General features: G+C 53.2%; 1 protein-coding gene across 2 annotated transcripts in view; it reads left to right on the forward strand.

The window, feature by feature from the left end:
* The window catches only part of CRTAC1 (cartilage acidic protein 1), a gene marked incomplete at its 5' end in the record, with an annotated part of 131,248 nt that overhangs the window by 108,805 nt on the left and 1,206 nt on the right, over positions 1-21,237 (forward strand). Inside the window, 4 exons of one of the 2 annotated variants that reach the window (XM_080823129.1) lie at positions 4,758-4,903; positions 5,389-5,431; positions 7,170-7,313; positions 8,228-8,508. In XM_080823129.1, the coding sequence (XP_080679255.1) occupies positions 4,758-4,903; positions 5,389-5,431; positions 7,170-7,313; positions 8,228-8,244 (350 nt within the window). In that variant the 3' untranslated portion in view covers positions 8,245-8,508. Of the gene's footprint in view, positions 1-4,757; positions 4,904-5,388; positions 5,432-7,169; positions 7,314-8,227; positions 8,509-21,237 lie in introns of those variants that run through there. The other variant, XM_080823128.1, reaches the window with a different exon arrangement.

The raw sequence follows: 21,237 nt of genomic DNA on the forward strand, positions 1-21,237 counted from the left end.
TGCTCCCATGCCCATGCTCCATGATATGCCTTTATTACATGCAAGATGCATGGGAGCACGGTTATAGGTAAGTACTCCTCGGGGATTTGTTTCCAACGAAAATGATTATGTTTTTCCCGTTATTTCCAAACTTGCTTCCCGCCCCCCTCAACAATATAACCAGGATGCCGTTCTGTGCACGGGCACCCCTCCTTTGTTTCCCTCGGGTACGGCCCAGTAGTTCACCGTGTGGCGCGCTCGTCATTCATTGAGCAAGTCTCCTCCTGGACAGTTCAATGGTTTCTGGTCCTGACCAGTTTGTTTCGTGGCACTCGGGGTGACATGCTCGGGGCATGTCCAGCCCACAAATACAAGAAAGGTCTGCCTAGTCGTTCCGAATGACTGAGCCACAGCTGTGGGGCACATGGCTGTGCAGGGAGCCGGGGGTCTCTGGGGGGAAGACAGCCCCCCTTCCAGCCCTCACGATGCTCCTGCTCACCCCAGCTGACCCTGCTCCCTTCCTCCCTTTGAGACTCATCCCCGGCCTCCCGCTGGCTTCGCGGCAATGGATGGCAAGAGAACTGGACACAGACATATGGGCGGCTGTGCACGTGTGCCCCTCGGCAGCCTGTGTCCTGGGCATGTGCATATCCTGCTCATCTCTGCACTGAGCCTGGGTCAGAGGACTAGCTTCTCCGCCCATCATGTGCTCTCCTCACTCCTGAGGGTCTGGGCTGCCTCGTACCACGGTAAAAACTCAGGGACCTCACTGGGCAGATGTTTCATTCTCTGGGGTTCCCAGAGGGCCCACTTGGCCGTGCAGAATGCCCTCATCTTTACCCGTACAAGTGGCGTCGGCCACCACCCTCCCCACCCCTGCTCCACGGTGCTCCCGGCCTTGTCCCACCCCTGCTCTGGCCCACCCTGGCCTTTCCTGGCTCCTCCTGGTGCAGATGGGCAGCCGGGCTCATAAAAAAGCATTTCTGCTCACGGCCCCTGTGGGGTCCCCAGTGCACGCTGGTTGCTCTGAACCAACAACCTAGCTTCCCCAACACCCCCCGTGCTCCCACCCTACATATCCCACACCCTGGCTCTCCATTCCCCACTTTGCAGAGGGCTGAGGTCACTCAACCAAACCCAGAGTGAAAACAAGCACCCACCACCTACTTGCTTGCCCCTGCCAGCCCCATAGGGGGCTCCTCACCAGCCAGCTCACCCCAAGCAGTGATGGCACTCCCATCCCCCCACTACATACTACAGCACCTTCCTTTAATTGTTTGCAAGTGACTCAGAGCAGCCTCCAAGCCTGCTGGTGCTCATTTATGGAAGGAAAATTCAGTGGCCCACATAAAAATTGCTTTATTAAAGTGCAAAAATATTCCACCAACTGTATTCCCACCATCTGTTTTGCTGGTATTTCTGAAAAGCGCAATTCTCTGTGCCTCTTTGGCCTTTGTCCTTTAAAAGCTGCCAGAGGTGACTCCCTGCTGCTCTTGGCCTCCCAGCTGCGCTGGTGAATGGGGCCTCCTCCACTCCCTGACTCACAGCCCCAGCCGACAGACAGCTTTCACACTGCCCTTGTGTGGTGCCTGGAAAGACCTGAGATGTCTGGCGACTTGAGAAGGAACAACCAAGCCTGGGAACAGGAGCCTGGGCTCCAGGCCTCACTCCCACACCTGCAAGTCACTTCTTGCCAATGTCTACACCTGGAGAATGCGGCTAGAACATCCAACTCTCAGGGCAGTCAGGAGGATTCAGATAAGCCTCACAAGTAAAGACAGAGAAGTCCGTCCCTGTCTCCTCCCTCCCCCCCCCACCCCTGCCTAATACACACTCGCATGCTCTGCTTCCCCACTTTGAACTTCTCCCTGATCTTCAAATACACATGACCTTTTCATACCTCTGTACCATGCCAGACCCTCTGCCTGACCCGCTCCTTCCTTCCCTTCTCTGTCTCACAGACTCCTACTCCTGCAACACCCAAATGAAGTGACTTTTAACACCTGCCTCTCTGACCAAGTGGCACCAATGCTATGGCTTCGTGCTCCCAGTTTAACATAATCACTAGGTTCCTTGCCCCTGCGGGATGTGGCTCCTACAGGCAGGGGCCTGGCTTCACCTCCTTCCTGCTAAATCCCAGATCCTGCACGGTGCTAGGTCTGTTGGGGGCGTGAGGGTGAAGTGAGCAGAACAAGGGCAAAGCAGATAGGGGCTTTGGGGTCAGATGTCCGTAGCTGGGGAACTATGGGCCATTTACATCACCTCCCCAGGTCTGAGCCCCTTTGTCGCTGAAATGGAAATGAGAGATCTAGTACCTTCCACATGGTGCTGCCAAGAGGATCTGGTGCTAACACTGAGATCAGCGGGTACAGTTTGGGGAACACATTCTCCAGTATTATTGCCAGTCAATGAGGGTGCTTTGGGAACTACAGGGTGACCCCATGTCTAAGAGATGATGGTGTTGGGGGTGCTAAGGGGACAGTCGGCCGGGGAGGGGCTTACATTGTGAAGAAGAAGAACTGTCCTCCCCAGAAGTGCTAGAACTCTCGGCTGCACACCCATCTTACAGATAAAGAAACTGAGGCCTGGGAGAGGGTGCCCGGAGTCAGCAGAACACTTGGCAGCGGAGGAGGGAGTCCTACTGAGACGCCTCCTCCTTCACTTACTTATCTCATAGTCCCAGCCCCTCCCTGGGTTTGGAGGAAGGGAGGCAGCAGGACTCCGAAGGACACACTGCAAACACAGAATGTAAATTTATGATTGTCTATGAATATTCGGTGACTCTTCTGAGTTATTTTGGCACTTCAGTCAGTCTGGAAAATGTATTTGTGTAGCTGTTCTCTTGGCTTAGGTGAGAAACATTTGCTATTCTTTGTCTCCTTTTTTTAATGGAAACATGTTTACTTTTTATATATGCCGCTTAATTTGGGCACTGTTCAACCTGAAAACGCCAGGTGCCTTTAACTTCAAGCAACTATTTCAAAACAGAGAAAAAAAAAACCTATAGGTAATACCCCCTAATCCCGTGTCCACCCTCCTCCTCCAAAAGGAATTATATAGAAGGAGGGAGCAGGGGAAGAGAGGGTTAGGAGAAATAGTTTCTGGCTTCCGGGTCTGCTCCAGGAGACTCTCCTGGGAGCCGCTGCCCCAAGTGCCCGCGGAGGTAGGGGCTGCCCACCCCCTAACACCTGCGAGTGTCGGAGCAGGTCCCCACCCTCATTAACACACAACACGGCAGCAGCGGCGAGGCAAAGGGGAGGCCAGTGCAGGGAGAACCCAGACACTGGGTGATGTGGCCCAGAAGGGGCGGCTTCCTCTGGAAGCCCCAGAGTGGCATGCTAGGACTCCGGGAGGAAGGGGCCTCTGGGACCCTCCAAGCCAGGCCTTCCCGGCCTCCCATCCCAAGGGGGCACCTCTACACAGAGAAGTCTACACGCACATTCCCCTTAAAGTCTGGCTGTGGCTGCCAACATTTTCTAAAATGCAGGAATTCCTTTTATACATGAAAATGTGTCACAGACTACCCTCCGCCCCCATAGAAGCTATCCTGGTAAAATCCACTGGTGGACAATAAGGGCCCGGAGCTGCTAGAAATTCAGCAACACTTTCTGGTTCCCCTTGTTTTTCTAAGAGTATCTGCATACATTAACGGGGAAAGTAGCACAAACACGTGGGTGACGTATTGTTGATTCAGCCCACAGCTGATTGGGTTTGTGGACCCCTGAGCACCAGGCCCACATCTGGTCATCCCTGGTGGGTGACAACGAGGGGGCCGCACCCTTTCTCCAACCTGGGCTGAGCCCTGCCCTCTTTCCCAGGGTGACCGATTAGGAGAAGAGCTTCTCCCCACAGGTGAGGCCCAGTCCCCTCCTCCTGCCCACCCCAGTTCATGACCATTAGCCTGACTTTGCCGCAGTGACAGCCCCGATGCCTTAAGCAGGGGACTGCAGCCAGCTTGGACATGGCCTAAACACCGGACAGATCTGCCCAAGCTACTTTCTACCACCAAGGTAACACATCGCTTTAAGGGTGTGTGCAGGTGGATTCTCCGTGAATGTTCTCTGCACTTCGCCATTAGCTGCTGTAAACATCTCAGCTCTGCAGATTGGGGCCTCCCCTGGGCCTTCCGCCGTCCCGTTCTTTATCACCTCGGCTTTCATTTGGAACTCAGCTCAAGGGCCTTCTCCCCGAGATCACCCTTGATCACCCTGGACTAGAAAAGGCCCCCAGCCAACCCCCAGTTCCTCTTTACCCTCTTGTCCTACTTTTGTTTTCTTCACAGAACTTCTCAATATCTGATGTTATTTATGTTCCTCTTTTTGCCTGTCTATCCCCACCATTGTGGACACTCCTTGGAAGCAGACCCATTCCCAATGGCAGAAGAAATTGTGGCCCCTAGCAGGCTATAATTATAAATAATATAAGTATATAAATATAGCGACATGCCCAAGATTACATAACAAGTCAGCGGCAGAGCTGGAATTTGGCCCCAGGTCCCCCAGATGCCCAGCCCTCACCACGTTCTTTCCAATGGAGCAGGGAAGTGGTACAATCAAGATTTGAAGCCAGGACTGCAAAGTCAACCTGCTTGCCACCAGGCTTTACCTCCCCCCAACACCCCACAAAAGAGCTTCACGCTGATTGGCCTGTCCACTGGAATGTAAGCTTTAGAGCTGCATCGTCCCGTATGGTAGCCGCTAGCCGTGTGTGGCCATGGAAATATGAATTAATTAACATGAAGTAGAATGTAAAATTCAGTTTTATCTTCTGTCCTGCAGGGAAGGACGAAGCCAGCAGTGTGGAGGTGACATGGCCGGACGGCAAGATGGCAAGCCGGAATGTGGCCAGTGAGGAGATGAACTCCGTGCTGGAGATCCCCTACCCCCGGGATGAGGACAGACCTCAGGACCCAGCCCCACTGGAGGTGAGCAAAGGCGTCCGGGCCTCAGATCCAGAAAAGCAACACCCCACTCCCAGTCCCACCCCGCCCTGCAGCTCCGGGGGGGGGGGGCAGCTGGACTCCCCCAAATCTGCAGACACCACCCCTAGGATGGTGGAAATCTCAGCAAAGGACAGGCTCCATGGTGATCCCTCCGTATGCAGTTTAGGTAGGGACTGGTCGTTGAAGAGGGACAGGTTCTGTTAGGCGTCCCGGCTCAGACACACGCACCCCACAGGAGTGAAATGAGCAGGAGTCAGAACAGAATGTGCTCTCTGCCATTCCCCAGCCTCCTATTCTCAGTGTAAGGGAAGGGGTCCTGGCAGGGAGAGGTTGCCCCCAGGCCCAGAGCTACGAGCACCCCTCGTTCTAGGGTCCAGGTGACGGCCGCTCTGTGGCTGTGACAAGGAGGGAAACTGAGGTGGGCTCTTCTTCACTCACTTGTGTCTCTGCTTCTGCCCATGCTGCAGTGCGGCCAAGGATTCTCCCAGCAGGAAAACGGCCATTGCCTGGGTGAGTTGCCTGCGGGCAGCAGGGTGTGGGGCGGAGGCCAGAATCTCCTTGGGGAATGTCAGCCTGAGCCCTGGCAGAGCTCAGACTGCAGACCAGAGGAGACAGGTGGGGAGGGAAAGGCATTGTTCGCCCCAGGGGCTCCAGAAGCCAAGATGACTCCCCAGAGGGCAGTGATGTTTGCTGCCGGCAGGCAGAATCACTGCGGTTCTGGGAACTGTGAGTGCTTCCTACCCTGAGCTCGAAGAGAGCGGGTCCAGGGAGGAGACACATAAGCACCTACTGTGCACGTGCTCCCAAGTCCCAGGCCAGCGGGTTTGCTAATGAGACCTAAGAGTCAATAAGACAGACACAGTCCCTGCCCCCCCTGGAGCTTAGAGCCTGTGGTGGGTGGGGGTGCCAGGCAGGGAGAGGGGAGAAAGTGTTCAGGTGGAAAGCGCCACATGGGCAAAGGAGCACAGGTGAGAGTGGAGGAGGACAGCTCTAAGGGTGGCCTGGGAGGAAATGTGTCCCCTCCACTCTCCGTGTCCCCGCCCCAACGGCTCTAAACAGATGGTGCATGGACACAGAAATTCCAGCATCTGGCATGAGCACCGGCAGGACACTGTGAGGTCACCCTTCGGGCCACCTCTTCCTTCTTGTCACCCAGCAGACGTTTATGTGCCCATGCACGGTGCTGGGGACGCAGGCCTCAAGCTCCTGCCCTGCGGAGACATTTATTCTAGTGAGGGGAACCACACGTCTGTGACTGGGCAGCTGGAGGAGATGGCTATGAACCCTTTAAGCAAGGTGTCTTTGGGTATTGTTCTAGACAGAGTGGTCAGGGAGAAGACCTTTGAGTTGAGACCCGAAGGATGAAAAGGTCCAGCCCCAGAAAGAGCTGAGCTTGAGCCTGAGCAAAGCACCCGAGACAGGAATAGGGCTTGGTGTGTGAAAGGAATGGGAAGGAGCCAGGTGCTAAGTCAGGGAAGGTGGAGAGGTGTCCAGATTTTGTTCCTAGGGCCCTTTGCAGTTAAGCAGGAGAGTGGCGTGGGGTCATTCACATTTTCAGAAGATGGACTGCAGATTGGATTGGAGGGAAATGCGGCAGCCAGGGCGCCTGTCCAGAGGTGGCTGCGGACCTCCGGGCAGCGGGTGGTACGGGCTGGGGATAGACTGCAGCAGAGGAGGGGCTGGGCCGACAGACGGGTACTAAGGGGGCAAAAATGGCAGGATCGGTTATGAAATTGCCCAGAAAAAAAAAAAAAAAGAAAGGAAGAAAGAAATTGCCCAGAGGTAAGGGAAGAGGAGGAACTAGGAATCACTCCTATCCGCACTCAAGCAGCAGAGTGGGTGACAGGGGTGTGACTGCCTTAGGCGAGATGGGGTCGTGGGCAGGAGAAGTTTGAAGGCTGCGGGACCTAGAGTTCCGTTTTGGACCTACTGAGTGTGAGATGCACATAAGATTCACAAGTCTGAAGCCCCAGAGATGGGTTAGGGCTGGAGACAGGAATCTGGAATCGTCCATGTATGAAGGCACCACCCACAGAAAGTGTGGTGAATAGAAGATCTGGGATGAAGCCTGACACCCCCAACATGTAGAGGTCAGGCAGAGAACAAGTCAGCGAAAAGGACTAAAGTGAGGACGTTGAGGCCTAGAGAGAAGGACATGTCCAAGGTCACAGAATAGGTGGGGCGACAGAGGCTGAGCAGGGTCCCACTGCCCCACACCTCCCAGTGAGCCGCTCCCCTCACTTCCTAGACACCAATGAATGCATCCAGTTCCCATTCGTGTGCCCTCGAGACAAGCCCGTGTGCGTGAACACGTATGGAAGTTACAGGTGCCGGACCAACAAGAGGTGTAGTCGGGGCTACGAGCCCAACGAGGACGGCACGGCCTGTGTGGGTGAGTGAGGCCCTGCCACGGCCCAGCGCGACACAAATAAGTGGTCTTCCGCTGGGGAGCCCTGGGGAGGGGCCCGATCAAGGTCCCCAGCCCTGACTTCTCCTGGCTGGCTGGAGTCTCCTTAGACCCCCACTGGGTCTCCAGGGAAGACCATGGCAGCGGTTTGGAGAAGGCCCACCACCACCACTCCCACCATCTGAAGGGTCCCTGGGGTGCTGCGCCCTGCCCAGAAGCAATTGCTTTTTTCCCTCCCCTTCTCACATTCCGTAAAACAAATGTTCGTACCGTGAGGCCAGCCCATCTCCGACCAGGGATAGAAATGAGCTCCTGCTACTCATCTTTGTCTGGATTTCTGAACTGGTGTTTGTCTTCTTCCCCCCAAATGCTTCCCCCCACCCCCATCCCACCCCAACCCCCTTTCTCTTTTTCCCATTTTCTCTCTCTTTCTCTCTCCCATCCTTTTTGCAGCTCAAGTGGCCTTTTTAGGTGGGTATCCTTCTGCTGCCTTTAGAATTTCTGAGCCTCTCTCTCGGGCCTCGTATCTCTCTCTAGGCCTTGGACTTTGCCTTCAGTTATATGCACTTTAAATCCCATCAATAAAGGAAAAAGGAAAAAAACAAAAAACAAAAAAAAAACAATCTTTGTGGAAAACTAAATCTCTCCCGCTGCCTGTCTCTCTCTCCACGCCCAGCAGATTCTGTTTCGCGCTCCCTCGGAACGGACCTAGGGGTGGCCATCTTTGAAAAGGGAAGCTTGGGAGTTACTGATATTTATGTAATCTTAGTTATTGTGAAGGCTTTCTTTGCATGTTTTCTGAGGAAAACAGAAAATGAGAGTCTCCCCTCCTACCCCATCTACCCTCCCTCACTTCTTCAGAAGAATCATGATAGTCCTGTCTTTTCTGTATTCTCCAGTGTCACAAGGACCCTAATGCCCTTAACAAAGATGGCTCCCAGGCAGCTGCTTGCTGTTGATTCACTCATGTACCATGTGCCTGCTGGTTTGGCCTGTGCTGTTTCTGCTCTGTGCACCCTGACTCGTTGTGGTAGAGAAAGCCTTATTGGAGTTGGTGGTCATGATGGGAGGGGAAAGGGGGTGGCCCTTTGGGACTCTTGATAAAAATGTTAAAGTTGGAACTTGCTAAGTCTTCCAGCCACTTTCTGGAGAAATTATGCCAATAAACTCTCTGCTGGATATTTAGTGCCTAGCTGGTGAAAAAAAAAAAAAATGTGTCTGGGGCAAGTAGATGCTGGTTGGAATGTTGAATTAGCGGTAGTCCTTCCATCCCGGGACACTTGGAAAGCAAATCACGAGACAGGGGAAGTATCTGCTCTGAGTGTGAGCAGTGCTTTGGGGATGTGCACCAGTGTTCATATTTGGGGGGCTGGAGTTTGGAACAGGCAAGGGATGTAGGATGAGCAAGGGGCAGATTATGGAGGGAATATTCCAGGCCTTCTACCTGGAGGAAGTCACCTTTCTACACTGGGCCTCAGTTTTCTTAATCAAAAGAGCAAGAGATTTGGTCTGGCGTATCCCTAAAGCCCTTTCCTTTCTCAGACCCTTCAGTGTGTGGCTGGACAGAGACATGGCTAGTCTCAAGTTACCCTGATTTCTAGAAAGAATCTGGCAACTTAGTCTCCTCTGCAATATGCTTAGAAACCCAGAAGCTTCCGTAGCCGGGGGACCCTTTGGGAACAATGTAACACCGTAGAAAATCTTCACAAGCAGCCTCGGTACTGAAGGCTTGTTATAAATCACAGATCTATTCTTCATGGGGAAAAAAAGTTGCCCCAAGATGTAATAAAATCACATTTAAGAACACAGCAAACATTTTAAAAACATATTTAACAAAAAACCTACCATTTTCTAATATAATAATAATACTCCCAATAAATCATGAAATATGAATTCCTCGTAGCTAGTACTGTTTTTACACTCAGAACAGGAGCTTAAATGAAAAGTCTCAAAATAAAAACAGCTACATTTTCACAGGAAAGCATATAACAACTTAAAAACTGCTCCACCTCTGGGCAGCCCCACTCCTATGTGCTCATGTAGAATAAAGGCATGGATGGGCCCAGAGATCAGGCTCAGAGAGATGAAGTGATCTGCCCAAGGTCACAGAGCCAGCTGGTCCCCAGGCAAGGCGAGAGCCCTTTCCTAGCACACTGTCTTGTCAGGGGGTAACAGACAGGGCCATCAGTGCTCAACATATTCCCTAGTCATTCTGAAAGCTACTGCCTTTCTCGAAAGGAACAAGTAGATCTAAGATAGTAAGATAAGTAAAACCCAAAACCCACAGAGGCAGTAGTTCCAAATGTAATGCTAAATGACAAGATAACAGTGTCCATTGACAGGCTCCACACAACAGCACGAGAAATAAGGGACAGGACCACTCGTGAGACAGCCTTCCAAGGACATCAGAAAATTCAGGATGGTAGCAAACTTCAGAGGAGACCTTCTAAAGTAATAACAGCTAGTTTCTTGTAACAGGGTATATTTGTGTCACCATACCCTGCTTGTGGGGGCGGGGGGGGGGCAGATGAGTTACCAAGAGGAGCTCCAAATTCCCCAGCTGTCAAGAGCACAACTACAATACCCCAGCTCCAGGGTAAGAAGGCTTACTCTGGATGTGATTCATTCATTCAACAAGTATTAGTTGAGCTGCTACTGTGTGCCAGGTACTGAGCTAGGCTCTGGGCATACAGTGGTAAGTAGAGATGACACGGTTACTGTCCCCACACTGTCTTCCTCCAGCCAGATGGAGGAGCCCAGTGCATGGGATGAGAGCAGGACTTACAGGGGCCTTCTGAAAAATCTAGCTAAATTCTTGGGTGGCTACACTGGAAAGCAAGCTCCTTGCATTCGTTCACTCATTCAAATATTCATTCAATAAGCATTCATCGAGAACCTCCTGTGTGATAAGCACTGGGTCCCTTCCACGAAGAAAGTGACAAGGTCCAATGAGGGGCTTCACATCTCCTGCCCCCACGATGCTTGTGTTGAGAGAAATACGAGGCTAAAAGATACAGAGTCCAGGCAAGTACTGACCCAACTCAGCATTACCTGCCCCCAAATAATAGAGCCTCCCCAGTGGGCCAGGAATCCAGGCTTTCTGCACCAAGTCCCCCTAGTCCAGTACATTTGCTGGTCTGTGCTGAACTGGCCCCAGAGCCATACCAAGCTAGCCAGGCACAGGCTCCCCATCCCGCTTTCTTCCAATTCCCCTTCCTCTGATGCCTGCAGGTGCCTACACCCTTGCCTGCCCCTTCTGAGCACAGACAATTCAGTCCTTTCTTTGTCCCTTAGCCCCACTCAAGCTCCTCACATCACCCTGGCCTTCTACGTAACTTGAGTTTGTAACAAAAATTGCAAGTGGCTCCAGGGCTGACGAGTGGCACAGGCCTACAGGGGATTGTGCAAACAGAGCTGGGCCCCATCTGGGGCAGCCCCGGCTCACTCTAGTAATAATAATATTAATACCATTTTTATTCTGCCCAAGAACACTCCTCTCCCCCAGGAATGTACCCTCCACATGAGAAGAATAGCCACGTTTAGTGAGCTTGGTGTGTCTGGGCCAGATCGAAGGTCTTTAGAAGAATCAGCGTGTGTAATCCTCACACAGTGGGAAGTGCTGTGATGACCCCAGTTTTACAGAGAAGCTAAGTGGCTTGTCCGGCTCACACAGAGCTTGGACAAACAGAGGAAGGACCCCATCAGAGCGGTCTGGCCCCCAGCCTGAGCTCTTAACACAGATGCTTCCTTCCTATTCAGGGGTGGGGGGGGGGCAGTCACTAGCCAGTGACAAAAATCCGCCATCCCTCCATGCTGCCCAGGGGCAGGGGATGGGTTGGGAAGGACCTAGGATCTGTGACAGTCATCACAGACTCCCACTCGGTGGCAAGAAGAGGCGGTAGTGTCCAGGCCGAGCTCCCTCACCAGCCGGTGTGGCCGGCAGAGCCGTGAATCTCCCACACAGCTTCTTCAAGCTTCTGCTCCGTCGCCAGCTCTGCTCTGGGGAGGTGCCATTCTGAGGGCCAAGAGTCTGATTATGTGTCACTCTGGCTGCTATGGCCCCCTCCCAGGGTCTGGGCATCACACCTCAACTGGCACCACTGGACTGTGACCCAACAGGAGCTCCACTCCAGCCTCCCAAACGGGGCCATTGGTCATTTCACCAGAGGCCCCACAGAGGCTAGAAGACAAATACTTCATTTTCTTAGGGAGCCAGCTGGGTTTTTCCAGCAGATTCCAGCGTGACATCCCACCCAGACTGCCAGCCCCGGAGGCTAGCCAAGTCCCTCCCCTTCTCTCTCTCCCCGGGGTCAGCCATATCTCTCGTCTCTCGCCTGCAGTGTGGGCCAGAACCCCAGCCACATTCTGTCAGGCCTGAGGTGGTGTCTCCTTAGCAACAGACACATCCCCGAAGAGGAAGGAGGCGGGGAGAGCGCACGGGCTGGTTGACGCCACAGATCACACCAACCCCTCCTTCAGCGGCCGTCCTCCTAGGGAACGGGGCTTGAACGGCGAAGGGGTTGAAGGGTAGACCGTGAAAGAAAAATGAGAAACAAGAAGAGGAAAAAAGCCCTCCTTGGGGGAAGGAGCTAACATGTACGGAACGCCTATCATGTGGCCAGAAGTTTACACGAACGGCCCCAGGATTCCCCACACCCCCATGCTATGGGATAAATGTTACTCGTCAGTTTTCTCACCAAAGCAGCAAGGCTCAGAAAGAACAAGTTCCCCGAGGTCCCAGAGCTGGTTGAGTGGCAAAGGCGGTGATTGAGACCGGCCACTGAAGCCTTCTGGGGAGCAACCCCCAGGTAACACACACCTGGGCAAATTATTCAACCAACTGTCACTCGGCATCCCCTGGTGGGACTCGTACTGTGAGCTGGGCATTGCTCTCGTGTCTTAGCCCATACGTCTGTGTACAACACTGCCAAAGATTCCAGAATGGCCTGGTGACATATGGCAGGTGCTAAACTACTAAGAAGCAAAGGATATAGTGTGTCAGAGGTGACAGGCATGCTGGAGTGGGGGCAGAAGCGTGAAGGCACATGGGGAGGAGAGCGCTGGGCTGGGGGTGGGAGAGCCCTGCTCTGGGAAAGAGACATTTGAGCAGAAATGTAAAGTAGATGTGCTGTCCTCCAGGCTCAGTTTTCTCATCTGTAAAATGGGGATAATACCTACCTCACAGAGTCATAATATTAAACAAGATGATCTAAAACACTCGACATGGTGCCTGGCACATAGTAAAGCCCCAAATAAATTTCCAATGTTAATAATATTCATAAGTAGGGACGCCTGGGTGGCTCAGTGATTGAAGCCTCTGGCTTTGGCTCGGGTCATGATCTCAGGGTCCTGGGATCGAGCCCCGCATCGGGCTCCCTGCTCGGCGAGGAGCCTGCTCCCCTCCCCCCACTCTGCCTGTCTCTCTGCCTACTTGTGATCTTTGTCTGTCAAATAAATAAATAAAATCTTTTTAAAAAAATAATATTCATAAGTAGCAAAGGTCAGGATGGAGCCTGGGTCTATCCAGTGCCGAAGCTCACACGGCTCCCGGAGTGCCCTGCTGTGGCCCAGGTCTCCTGGGAGTCTGCGGTGTGGGAGATGTGGAGGACCTTGGCCGCCCTCAGGCAGCTGACAGCCTTGCAGGGAAGAGACCTAAAGACCGAATATAGCCCTAAGGGAGCAGAGTAGACCTTCCTGGGGTCTGGGCTGTGGTGCTGTTCCACTTAGTTCTCACGCAGCACCATTCCCAGAGAGAATCACCATAAAATTAGGTAAACTGAGCAAGGAGACCATGCCACTGACCAGGCTGCACAGAGCACAGGTCCACCAGCAGCTAGTGACCTGGCCTGGGGATTGGACCTGAGCAGTCATTTAGTCCTCCCTCATCCTGTTCAGCTGTGAAAACTGGGGCCCAAAAAGAACAGTGACTTCCAGAGGCCCACAGCCTAGTGGGGAATCAGATGCCCACCTGGGGCTCCTCCTTGTTCCCCCTGCCTCCTCCTCCAGAAAACTCCAAGTATTTCATACACACAGTTGAGTGGCAAAAGCGGTGATTCACACCGGCCACTGTCTGGCAATGGTTTCCGAAATAGGTGGGGAATGGGAGGAGGTGCAGAGCTCATTCTTTCCACGGTGCTGACCCAGAATCAGAGTCAGCGTAAGTGCCCACCGAGCGAACCAAAGAACCACGCTTGGCCCAAGGAGCCCAGCTAAGAAAGAGCCCAGTGGAAGTTAGGTGCATGGCGGGTCCCGCTCAGCTTCGAAGGGAGGCTGCAGCCAAAGTCTGGAATGGGGGGAGGAGGTACTTACTAGCCCCAAGAGGATTCACCCACCTTAAAATCCTGGAGTTCAAGGAGTCCCCGGCAGGAGCTGAGCGGGGTCGGGATGCATGCTTCCTCCTCCCTCCCTCGCCTCCCAGGACAGGTGGAGATCATGAGCAGAGCCATGAGATCTCACGGCCAGGGCAACTCAGAGCAGCTGCGCAGCACAGGGGAGGGCTGGGGTCGCTGCCTCTACCCTTTGAGTTAGTCCGAGGCCAGATGCAATGGAACTGTAGCATTCGGGGCCGCTTACTGGTCTGCATCTGCCTAAGGGGATCTCAGGTCACGTTGCCCCAGGGGCATTTAATATCTGTACCTTCCTGTCCTTGCTGCCTGTCTCTGCTTGCCAGCCCTCCTGGTGGGCTGCATTGCCCAGTCCGCTGACAGGCCCATGGGCCAGGGGCACGGAGGTGATGGAGATGACCTGCATCACCCCTTCCCAGGAAGTCCCTGCCCAGAACCTCATGAGCCTGGCCTGCCTGCCTGACGGGGACCCTGGGGCTCAGAATACTTGCTGTAGAGGGAACTCATTGTCCTTCTTCATGGCCCCGCAGCAGCCATGAAGGACCTATCACCCATAATCCTTAACGTAACCCTCCCTCCCCCGAAAGATCCATCTAAGGGCTAACTCTCCTCCCTCCACCCCAGACCTGAGTGCAGAGCTCCTGGGGAAGGAGACAAGCCCGATTGTTTCCTGCCCACGGGGACCATGGCAGAGAAACAAGTCTGGGCCATGGGGAGGAAGGTAAACCCCATACATAATTTCACTGCATTTTCCGGTCCCCTGGCTCAAGATTTATAGGCCTTGAAGGCAGACACAAGAGAGGAAAGAGGGAAGAGAGGGGTCTCAAAGCCTCACCCCAACAGAGAATCTGTCTCGTGGGCCAGAATGCCACATTCTTTCTTAGAGGGCTGATCCAAAATTCCTATGGCCTCCCTCCCTCCTTCCTTCCATCTGCCTTTAAAACGTTCTATTTGCCCTGAGACTCTAGGATCAGATGGACTGAGGCTTGACTCCCAGACACCCCCCGCTACACGACCTGTGAGTGACCTGACGCCGCTTCCTCTCTCCAAGCCTCAGTTTCTTCCTCCACGGAAAGGAAGCCTAACAACGCGCACAGCCGCGAGCTAAAGCCTGCACGGCACGCAGTGCAGTGCCTGACTGATAAAATGCAGATATTATTATAAAATCTGTCCCAGGCCCTTTAATCTTCTGCTTTCACTTCTAGCACTGCCTGATTTTACAACAATCCATAAGTCATTAACCAGGGCAATGTTAGACCTGTAAGAATCCTTCCCAACGAGACACATCCATCACTCAAATGCAGAGTTCATTTGGGGACCTGGTGCCACAGTATCTTTTCTTTGAAGAGCTCCAGCCCTATATGTAAATCTGCCCTGGGGAGCACAGGGCCGATTGGTACCCATCAATTCACCTGCCTCGGCAGGGTCTGTGAGCATCCATCTCCAGCCAGCTAGACCGCCCTCTCACTCACCTCTGAACCCTCAGTCCTCTCCCAGCACCCATCTTCTCTGTATGCATCCACCTGTCTGTCCGTCCATCCACCCACCCAACCGTGAAGCTCCATTCCCTAGGGCCCCAGGCCCAGACTTTCCAGGAAATGTACTCAGCCCCAGGAGGATTCACTCACCTTAAAATCCTGGCATTCAGGGAGCCCCTGGCAGGAGCTGAGCGGGGTCGGGATGCATGCTTCCTCCTCCCTCCCTCGCCTCCCAGGACAGGTGGAGATCATGAGCAGAGCCATGAGATCTCACGGCCAAGGCAACTCAGAGCAGCTGCGCAGCACAGAGGAGGGCTGGGGTCGCTGCCACTACCCTTTGAGTTAGTCCGAGGCCAGATGCAGTGGAACTGTAGCATTCAGGGCCGATTACTGGTCTGCATCTGCCTAAGGGGATCTCAGGTCACGTTGCCTGGGACATTTAACATCTGTACCTTCCTGTCCTTGCTGCCTGTCTCTGTGGGCTGCATTGCCTACTCCCCTGACAGGCCCATGGGCCAGGGGCACGGAGGTGGTGGAGATGAGTAAGACAAGATCCGCCACCCTCCAAGAGTTTACCAAGGAACGGGGGACAGAGGGAAGAAGGCCATTGCCATCCACAAGGTCCAGTAAGCCATGTATAACATTTCCCCCTTCCGGGGCTTTGCTCAGACTGCTCTCAGGTGGTAGCTGGTCCCCAGTCACTTTTCCATTACAGAAATCTATAACTTGAATTACTCCAAAATAACGAGCCCCATCATGCCTCTGTAAAGCTTATTTTTCTGTGTCCACATTTGCCCACATGCTTCTCCCTAGGTCTGGAGTCTGCCATCAGGAGGGAATCCAGGTCGAATGGAGTCTCCCACTCGCCTGTGACATGCTGGCAGAATGAGAGCAGGGTTTGGGCTCTGACACTTAGGTTCAGGTCTTTACTCTGACATTTACTAGCTGTGGGCGCTTGTCAAGCTACCTAACCACTTGGAACACCAGTTTCCTCATCTATAAAATAAGAATTCAAATATAACCGCCCACCAGAGTGTGAGAGAACTAAATGGAATAATAATGTACATGAATGTTCCTAGCATATATTAGGGAATCAGCAAACCCTTGGATAAATATGTTTGTTCTATGCAAGAACCTGGAACCTGGCTGTAAGTCTGTAGCATGAGGCCAGTGTATAATGAGGTCCTGGTGTAGCTTCAGCAATAACAGTAATATTTTACTTTGGAGAAATAGATCATCATTTACAAAAATGCATTCTCCTCGTGCTCTCATTTTGCAGAGGACAGAGCCGGGACTCGGGGTAGCTAAGTGCACGACTCGGGGTCGGCAGACTGTGGCAGCCCTCTGACTCCCTTTCCGCTCCTCCACCTCCTCTGCCGTCCCTGATTCAAAACCACAAGCCCCGGTGCAGCTCCAGGAGGCTGCAGGCTAAGTCCTACCATCCGGCAGACGCTGACCGGACAAGCCCGTTAAATGGCCCCTTAGAGAAAGAGCTGGGAGCTCGGCACCATCTGTCCTGGGTGCTGCCGGGAGAAAGAATCCTCCCAAAGCTGCCTGAGGAGAGGCACGTGGAAACCTCAGAAGGCATTAGGGGACACTTATTTCCTGTAGGCACAGTCTTGGCCAGTTTCTCACTGACTCCTCAAAACCAATTGTTCTCAGCCTTTTCTTAAGGGGTGGTCACATACCCCTTTGCAAATCTGCCGAAAGCCTTCCCCTGATAAAGGCGCATGGTTTTTGTACATAATGGGGTCAAGGCTCAGAGCTCCTGGGGTAAACCTGGGCTCTTTTAAGATTTTCTTAGGTACCAGAGACCTTCTTCTCTTTTGGACGCCCCACCCCTCATCATATCAAACATCGTCCTAGACATCCACAACGCACCCTAAATTACACACACACACACACACACACACAGTTGAGTTGAATCACGGTTGACAGTTGACAATGTTGTACAGTGCTACATTTTGTAGATATGCAATGAAACATTAGTTTCAGTGTTGTGTTTTCTTTTCCTATTTTGGAGCCAATAAACTTTGGTAAATTTATTGAAATGTACCATATGTATAGAAAAATACACAAATCTTCAGTGTACATCTCCACGAGTTCTCACAAAGCGAGCCCATCTGTGCAGCCAGCACTCTGCTGGAGAAACAGATCATGGGTACCCAGCAGTCTCCCCAGACCCCCTTCCATTCACTACACCCCACCCCAGGACAGCTGCTCTCCTGACCCCTAACACCATAGATTTGTTTTGCCTGAATTAGAATTTGCTCTAAGTGGGGTCATCACGTGCAGTTATTTTTCATCTCATTGCTTTTCTGGAACGATAACTTTTATTTGGGTCTCCGACATTTTCAGAGCTCCATGAAAATGCTCCTAGGCTCTAGGTACTGTCGAAATCAGGGATGCTTGACCTCATTTTCACACTAGAATCTCCAGGGAAACTAAAAAAAAAAAAAAAAAAAAAAAAACCTGATGTCCAGACTGCACCCCAGAATAATGAAATCAGCATTTTCAGAGATAGAGATCAGTGGTTCCGCCTGCTCCCTGGGTGACAGTGATTGCAGCCAAGGATGAGAGGCACTGATCTGAGCAATTTTGTCAAGTATTAGGACCCCTATTTTACAGCTGGGGAAGGAAACTGAGGCTCAAGGAGTCTCCACCACGTGCTCCTCTCATGAAGCTTGAGCTCCAGTCAGGTCTCACTAGGAATGCTACTTGCATCGCCTTCATCCTTGGTCAAGAGTAAAGCCAAAAGCAGGTGCAGGTGCCTCCTGCCAGAAAGCTTCCTTAATTATAAGTCTTTCCGGAACTGTGGAGAAGGGAGCCAGGCGTTCCCAGGAAAAAGGCAGCACCCCAGGGGCTGGCCGGAAGGAGAGTCACCACCAGCTGGACTCCATCTTTGCCCCACAACTCCTCTGAAAGCAGGTGGAAGTGGCTTCGGGTTTGGGGGATTCTAGGAATGTTTCCCAAGCGGCTTTGATTCCAGGGTGCAGTGCACGATCCTGCCACTCGGTGGCGCAATGAGCTGCTGTAAACCCTGTGGTTTTCACACACCCCAGAGGAAGCTAGAGAGCGGAGTCTGGCGGCCGTAAGGAAGGGAATGGCAGCCCAGAGCTGCCTGGGGGTTCCTGTGCTCCCAGGGGCCTGACAGGGCCTGTTCCTGACTGGCAAGGGGGAGGCAGAGACACGGCTGCGGCGGGACGCGCAGAAGAGGCCACTCCCCTCTGCAACTGAGCCTACCGAGGAAAGCCAGGGAGGGAGAAGCCAGGCCTCACCTTCTTCTCCCCACTCTGCCCTTCACCAGGCTGCCTCTGTGGGCCTTGCAGGTCTGTGAGGGCACAGCCCCACCCCCACTCTCATGATGCCTAGAGGTACCAGCCCTGGGCTTGGAGGAGCCAGGCACAGCTCCACGTCCTTACCTAGGAATCTGGCAAATCCTTACCTAGGATGGCTGAGGACCTCGAGCTCTGATAGGGTCCCTGAAGCTGGATTACTCATCTTCCCCACAGTCTGGAGTCAGCCTGCCTAGATTCAAAGCCAAGCTCTGCCACTTCCGAGTTGTGTACCTTTGGGCAAGTTATTTAACTTCTGTGAGCCTCAGTCTCCTCATCTGTAAAATGGGAATAAAAGTCCATACCATCGGGTTGTTGTGAGGATTGAATGGCTATGTCGGGTCTTACCCTAGTGCCTGGCACATAGTAAGTGATAAATGTTAGCTACTATTGTTTAACATAACGACTGATAACCTCGCATACAGGACAGAATGAACCTACCCTCGTGTTGAAGAACCACCTCCACTGTGACCACTGCACACACACCCCACGTTTGAGCACAGGCAGTGGGCCCAGACCTCCCCATGGTTCAGGCTAAGGCACAGCTGCCTCTCCAGAGCTGCAAGGACAAGCATGGAAGCCACCAGAGTCCCTCTCAGCACCCCCCAGAGGGGATCTCCCCAGCCCCCACCCGGAGGCTGGAGCCATTGTCCTCACAGTCTGGTGAGACCCTCTCTTCGTTCACAGACCTGAGCATGTGATCCTGGCCACCCCACAGCGTAAGGCAACTTCCATTGGGATGCCGTCCCCATGGTGTCAGAGTGAGCACTGGGTCAGGAGGTCTTGGTTCTAGATTTGGTATGATCCCACCCAGTTGTGTGACCTGGGGCAAGTCAAGCCGCCGCTCTGGGCCTCCATTCTGCCTCATTTAGATGATCTTTAAACCCCCTCCCAGCTCTAGTATATGGATTTACCAAAGCATCTGGCACACTATAGGTGCTCAGTAAATGTTACTTTGTTTTATAGAATGCAAGACACAACCCTGCTAGGTTCCAACACTCACATGCTTTTCTAGTCTTTAAAACAGAGTGACTTCTGTGATCCAGCCCCTAACAGTCCCTAAACCCAGGTTAAGGGTTCAAATAATGGGTATTTAATCAATTCATTACTTGCTTTTGCCCTGGCTTTCAGTCAAGTCCTTCCCCCCACCCAAGGCTGCAAACCTCCCATAAAGGCTCCAGATTCGAGGATCCAGAATGTAGCCTCCCCATTAGACTACAGACTTCGAGAAGACAGGGTGGGTCCTGCCCGGGTCAGGCTCATGCTCCTTCAGGAACATGCTCAGCCCCACCTCCTTGGCATGAGGCGGGTGGGCGGCTGAGCCTCCCCTCGCTGTAGGCCTGGGGCATGGAACTAGCAGCCCACCACCAGAGGGGAGAGAAGCAGCACAGAGCCTCAAGCTGGGCAAGTCCTTTTATTGGAAAAAGAAATAATAAAACCAAAGGCCACTGCATCGCCTGTGCCCAGCCATCCCACAGACATAAGGCCTGGCCCCACAGTGGGCCAGGGAGGGCATGGGCCAGGCCCAGGGGTCGGGGGGCGGTCAGGGGGCTGCCTTGGAGCTCACTGGGTCACCGCCCTCTTTGGGGATCCTTGGACGCAGACCCATCCCCTCGGGCTCAGGGACCAGGCTGCCCTCTGCAGCCCCCTGGGTAGGCACCACCCTCCCACAGGCTACTCTCTCATCCAAAAGAAAACCAGGCCCCTCTTTGGTTCTAGAAAGCTCCCTGCAGTGGCTGGTCTTCCAGATGCCCTTTTAGCACCTCCTGCCAGCTGAGGCAGGCAGTCACTTGCTGTCCCTCATCCAGGCATCTGGGCATGGGGGCTGCTTCCTCCTCATTGGCACCCTGGGGCTTGGCAGGCAGAGCCTCACTGGCTGGGTGCTTCTCTTCCCTTTCAAGAAAGGAGTTTGCCTTTTCCCCTATAGATTGCCAGCTCCTTTGAACATCCAAGGAAGCCTTGCTTATGCAGCCTTAGAGAGCTCCAGAGTCTGGGTGGGCTGAATATGCAGCATGTGTGGCCCTGCTGCTTTGTCATGGACCGGGAGGGCTGGGAGAAGGACATGGAAGGCTCCAGAAGGTTGGCTCTGCTCTCCCAGACCCCCAACTTCTCTTTTGCTAGAATGTACACAGTAGAATCAAAAGGTGGGGAGAACTTTGCAGGTGGGGAAGAGACCAGGAAGAAGAGCCAAGCTGGCAGCCCCAGGCAAGGGGCAAGGGGCTTTAGGACATTTATTTACAAAGGGACAGGCTGGACCCCTGCAGGGAAGCAGCCACAGACCATTACATACAAAGATAAGAGAGGAGGCAGAGGGGCAGTCACTGGCCTGGCAAAGAAGGGGAACGGACAAGTGCACTCACACATGTGCACTCACACACATGCATTCACGTGTGTGCTCATGCACACGGCTGCAAAGCCACACGTGCACTCGTGCACACAGTGCTCTCATGTATATGCACTCACACACGCACCTGCGTGCACACACACTCATTCTCTCATACACACAGTTTCCAATCTCGAGAAGTTGGCTCCAATCCTGGAGGTTCAAAGCCCCCAAAGCTACAAGTCTCCATGAAGCATTTCTTTAGACCTCATATAACCTCCCAGAGCCCCAGGCTGTGCACCCCACAGCCAGTGCCCGGTGTCCTGCAAAGTCTCGGGAGTCGGAGGTTTCTTGGCAAGGCCAATGTGGCCTTCAGGCTTTGAGTGGAGGAAGGGGAAGCCATGAGTCTAGAAGGGGTCAAGAGGGTAC

This window comes from Martes martes (assembly GCF_963455335.1).
Source record: "Martes martes genome assembly, chromosome: 14".
NCBI lineage: Eukaryota > Metazoa > Chordata > Mammalia > Carnivora > Mustelidae > Martes > Martes martes.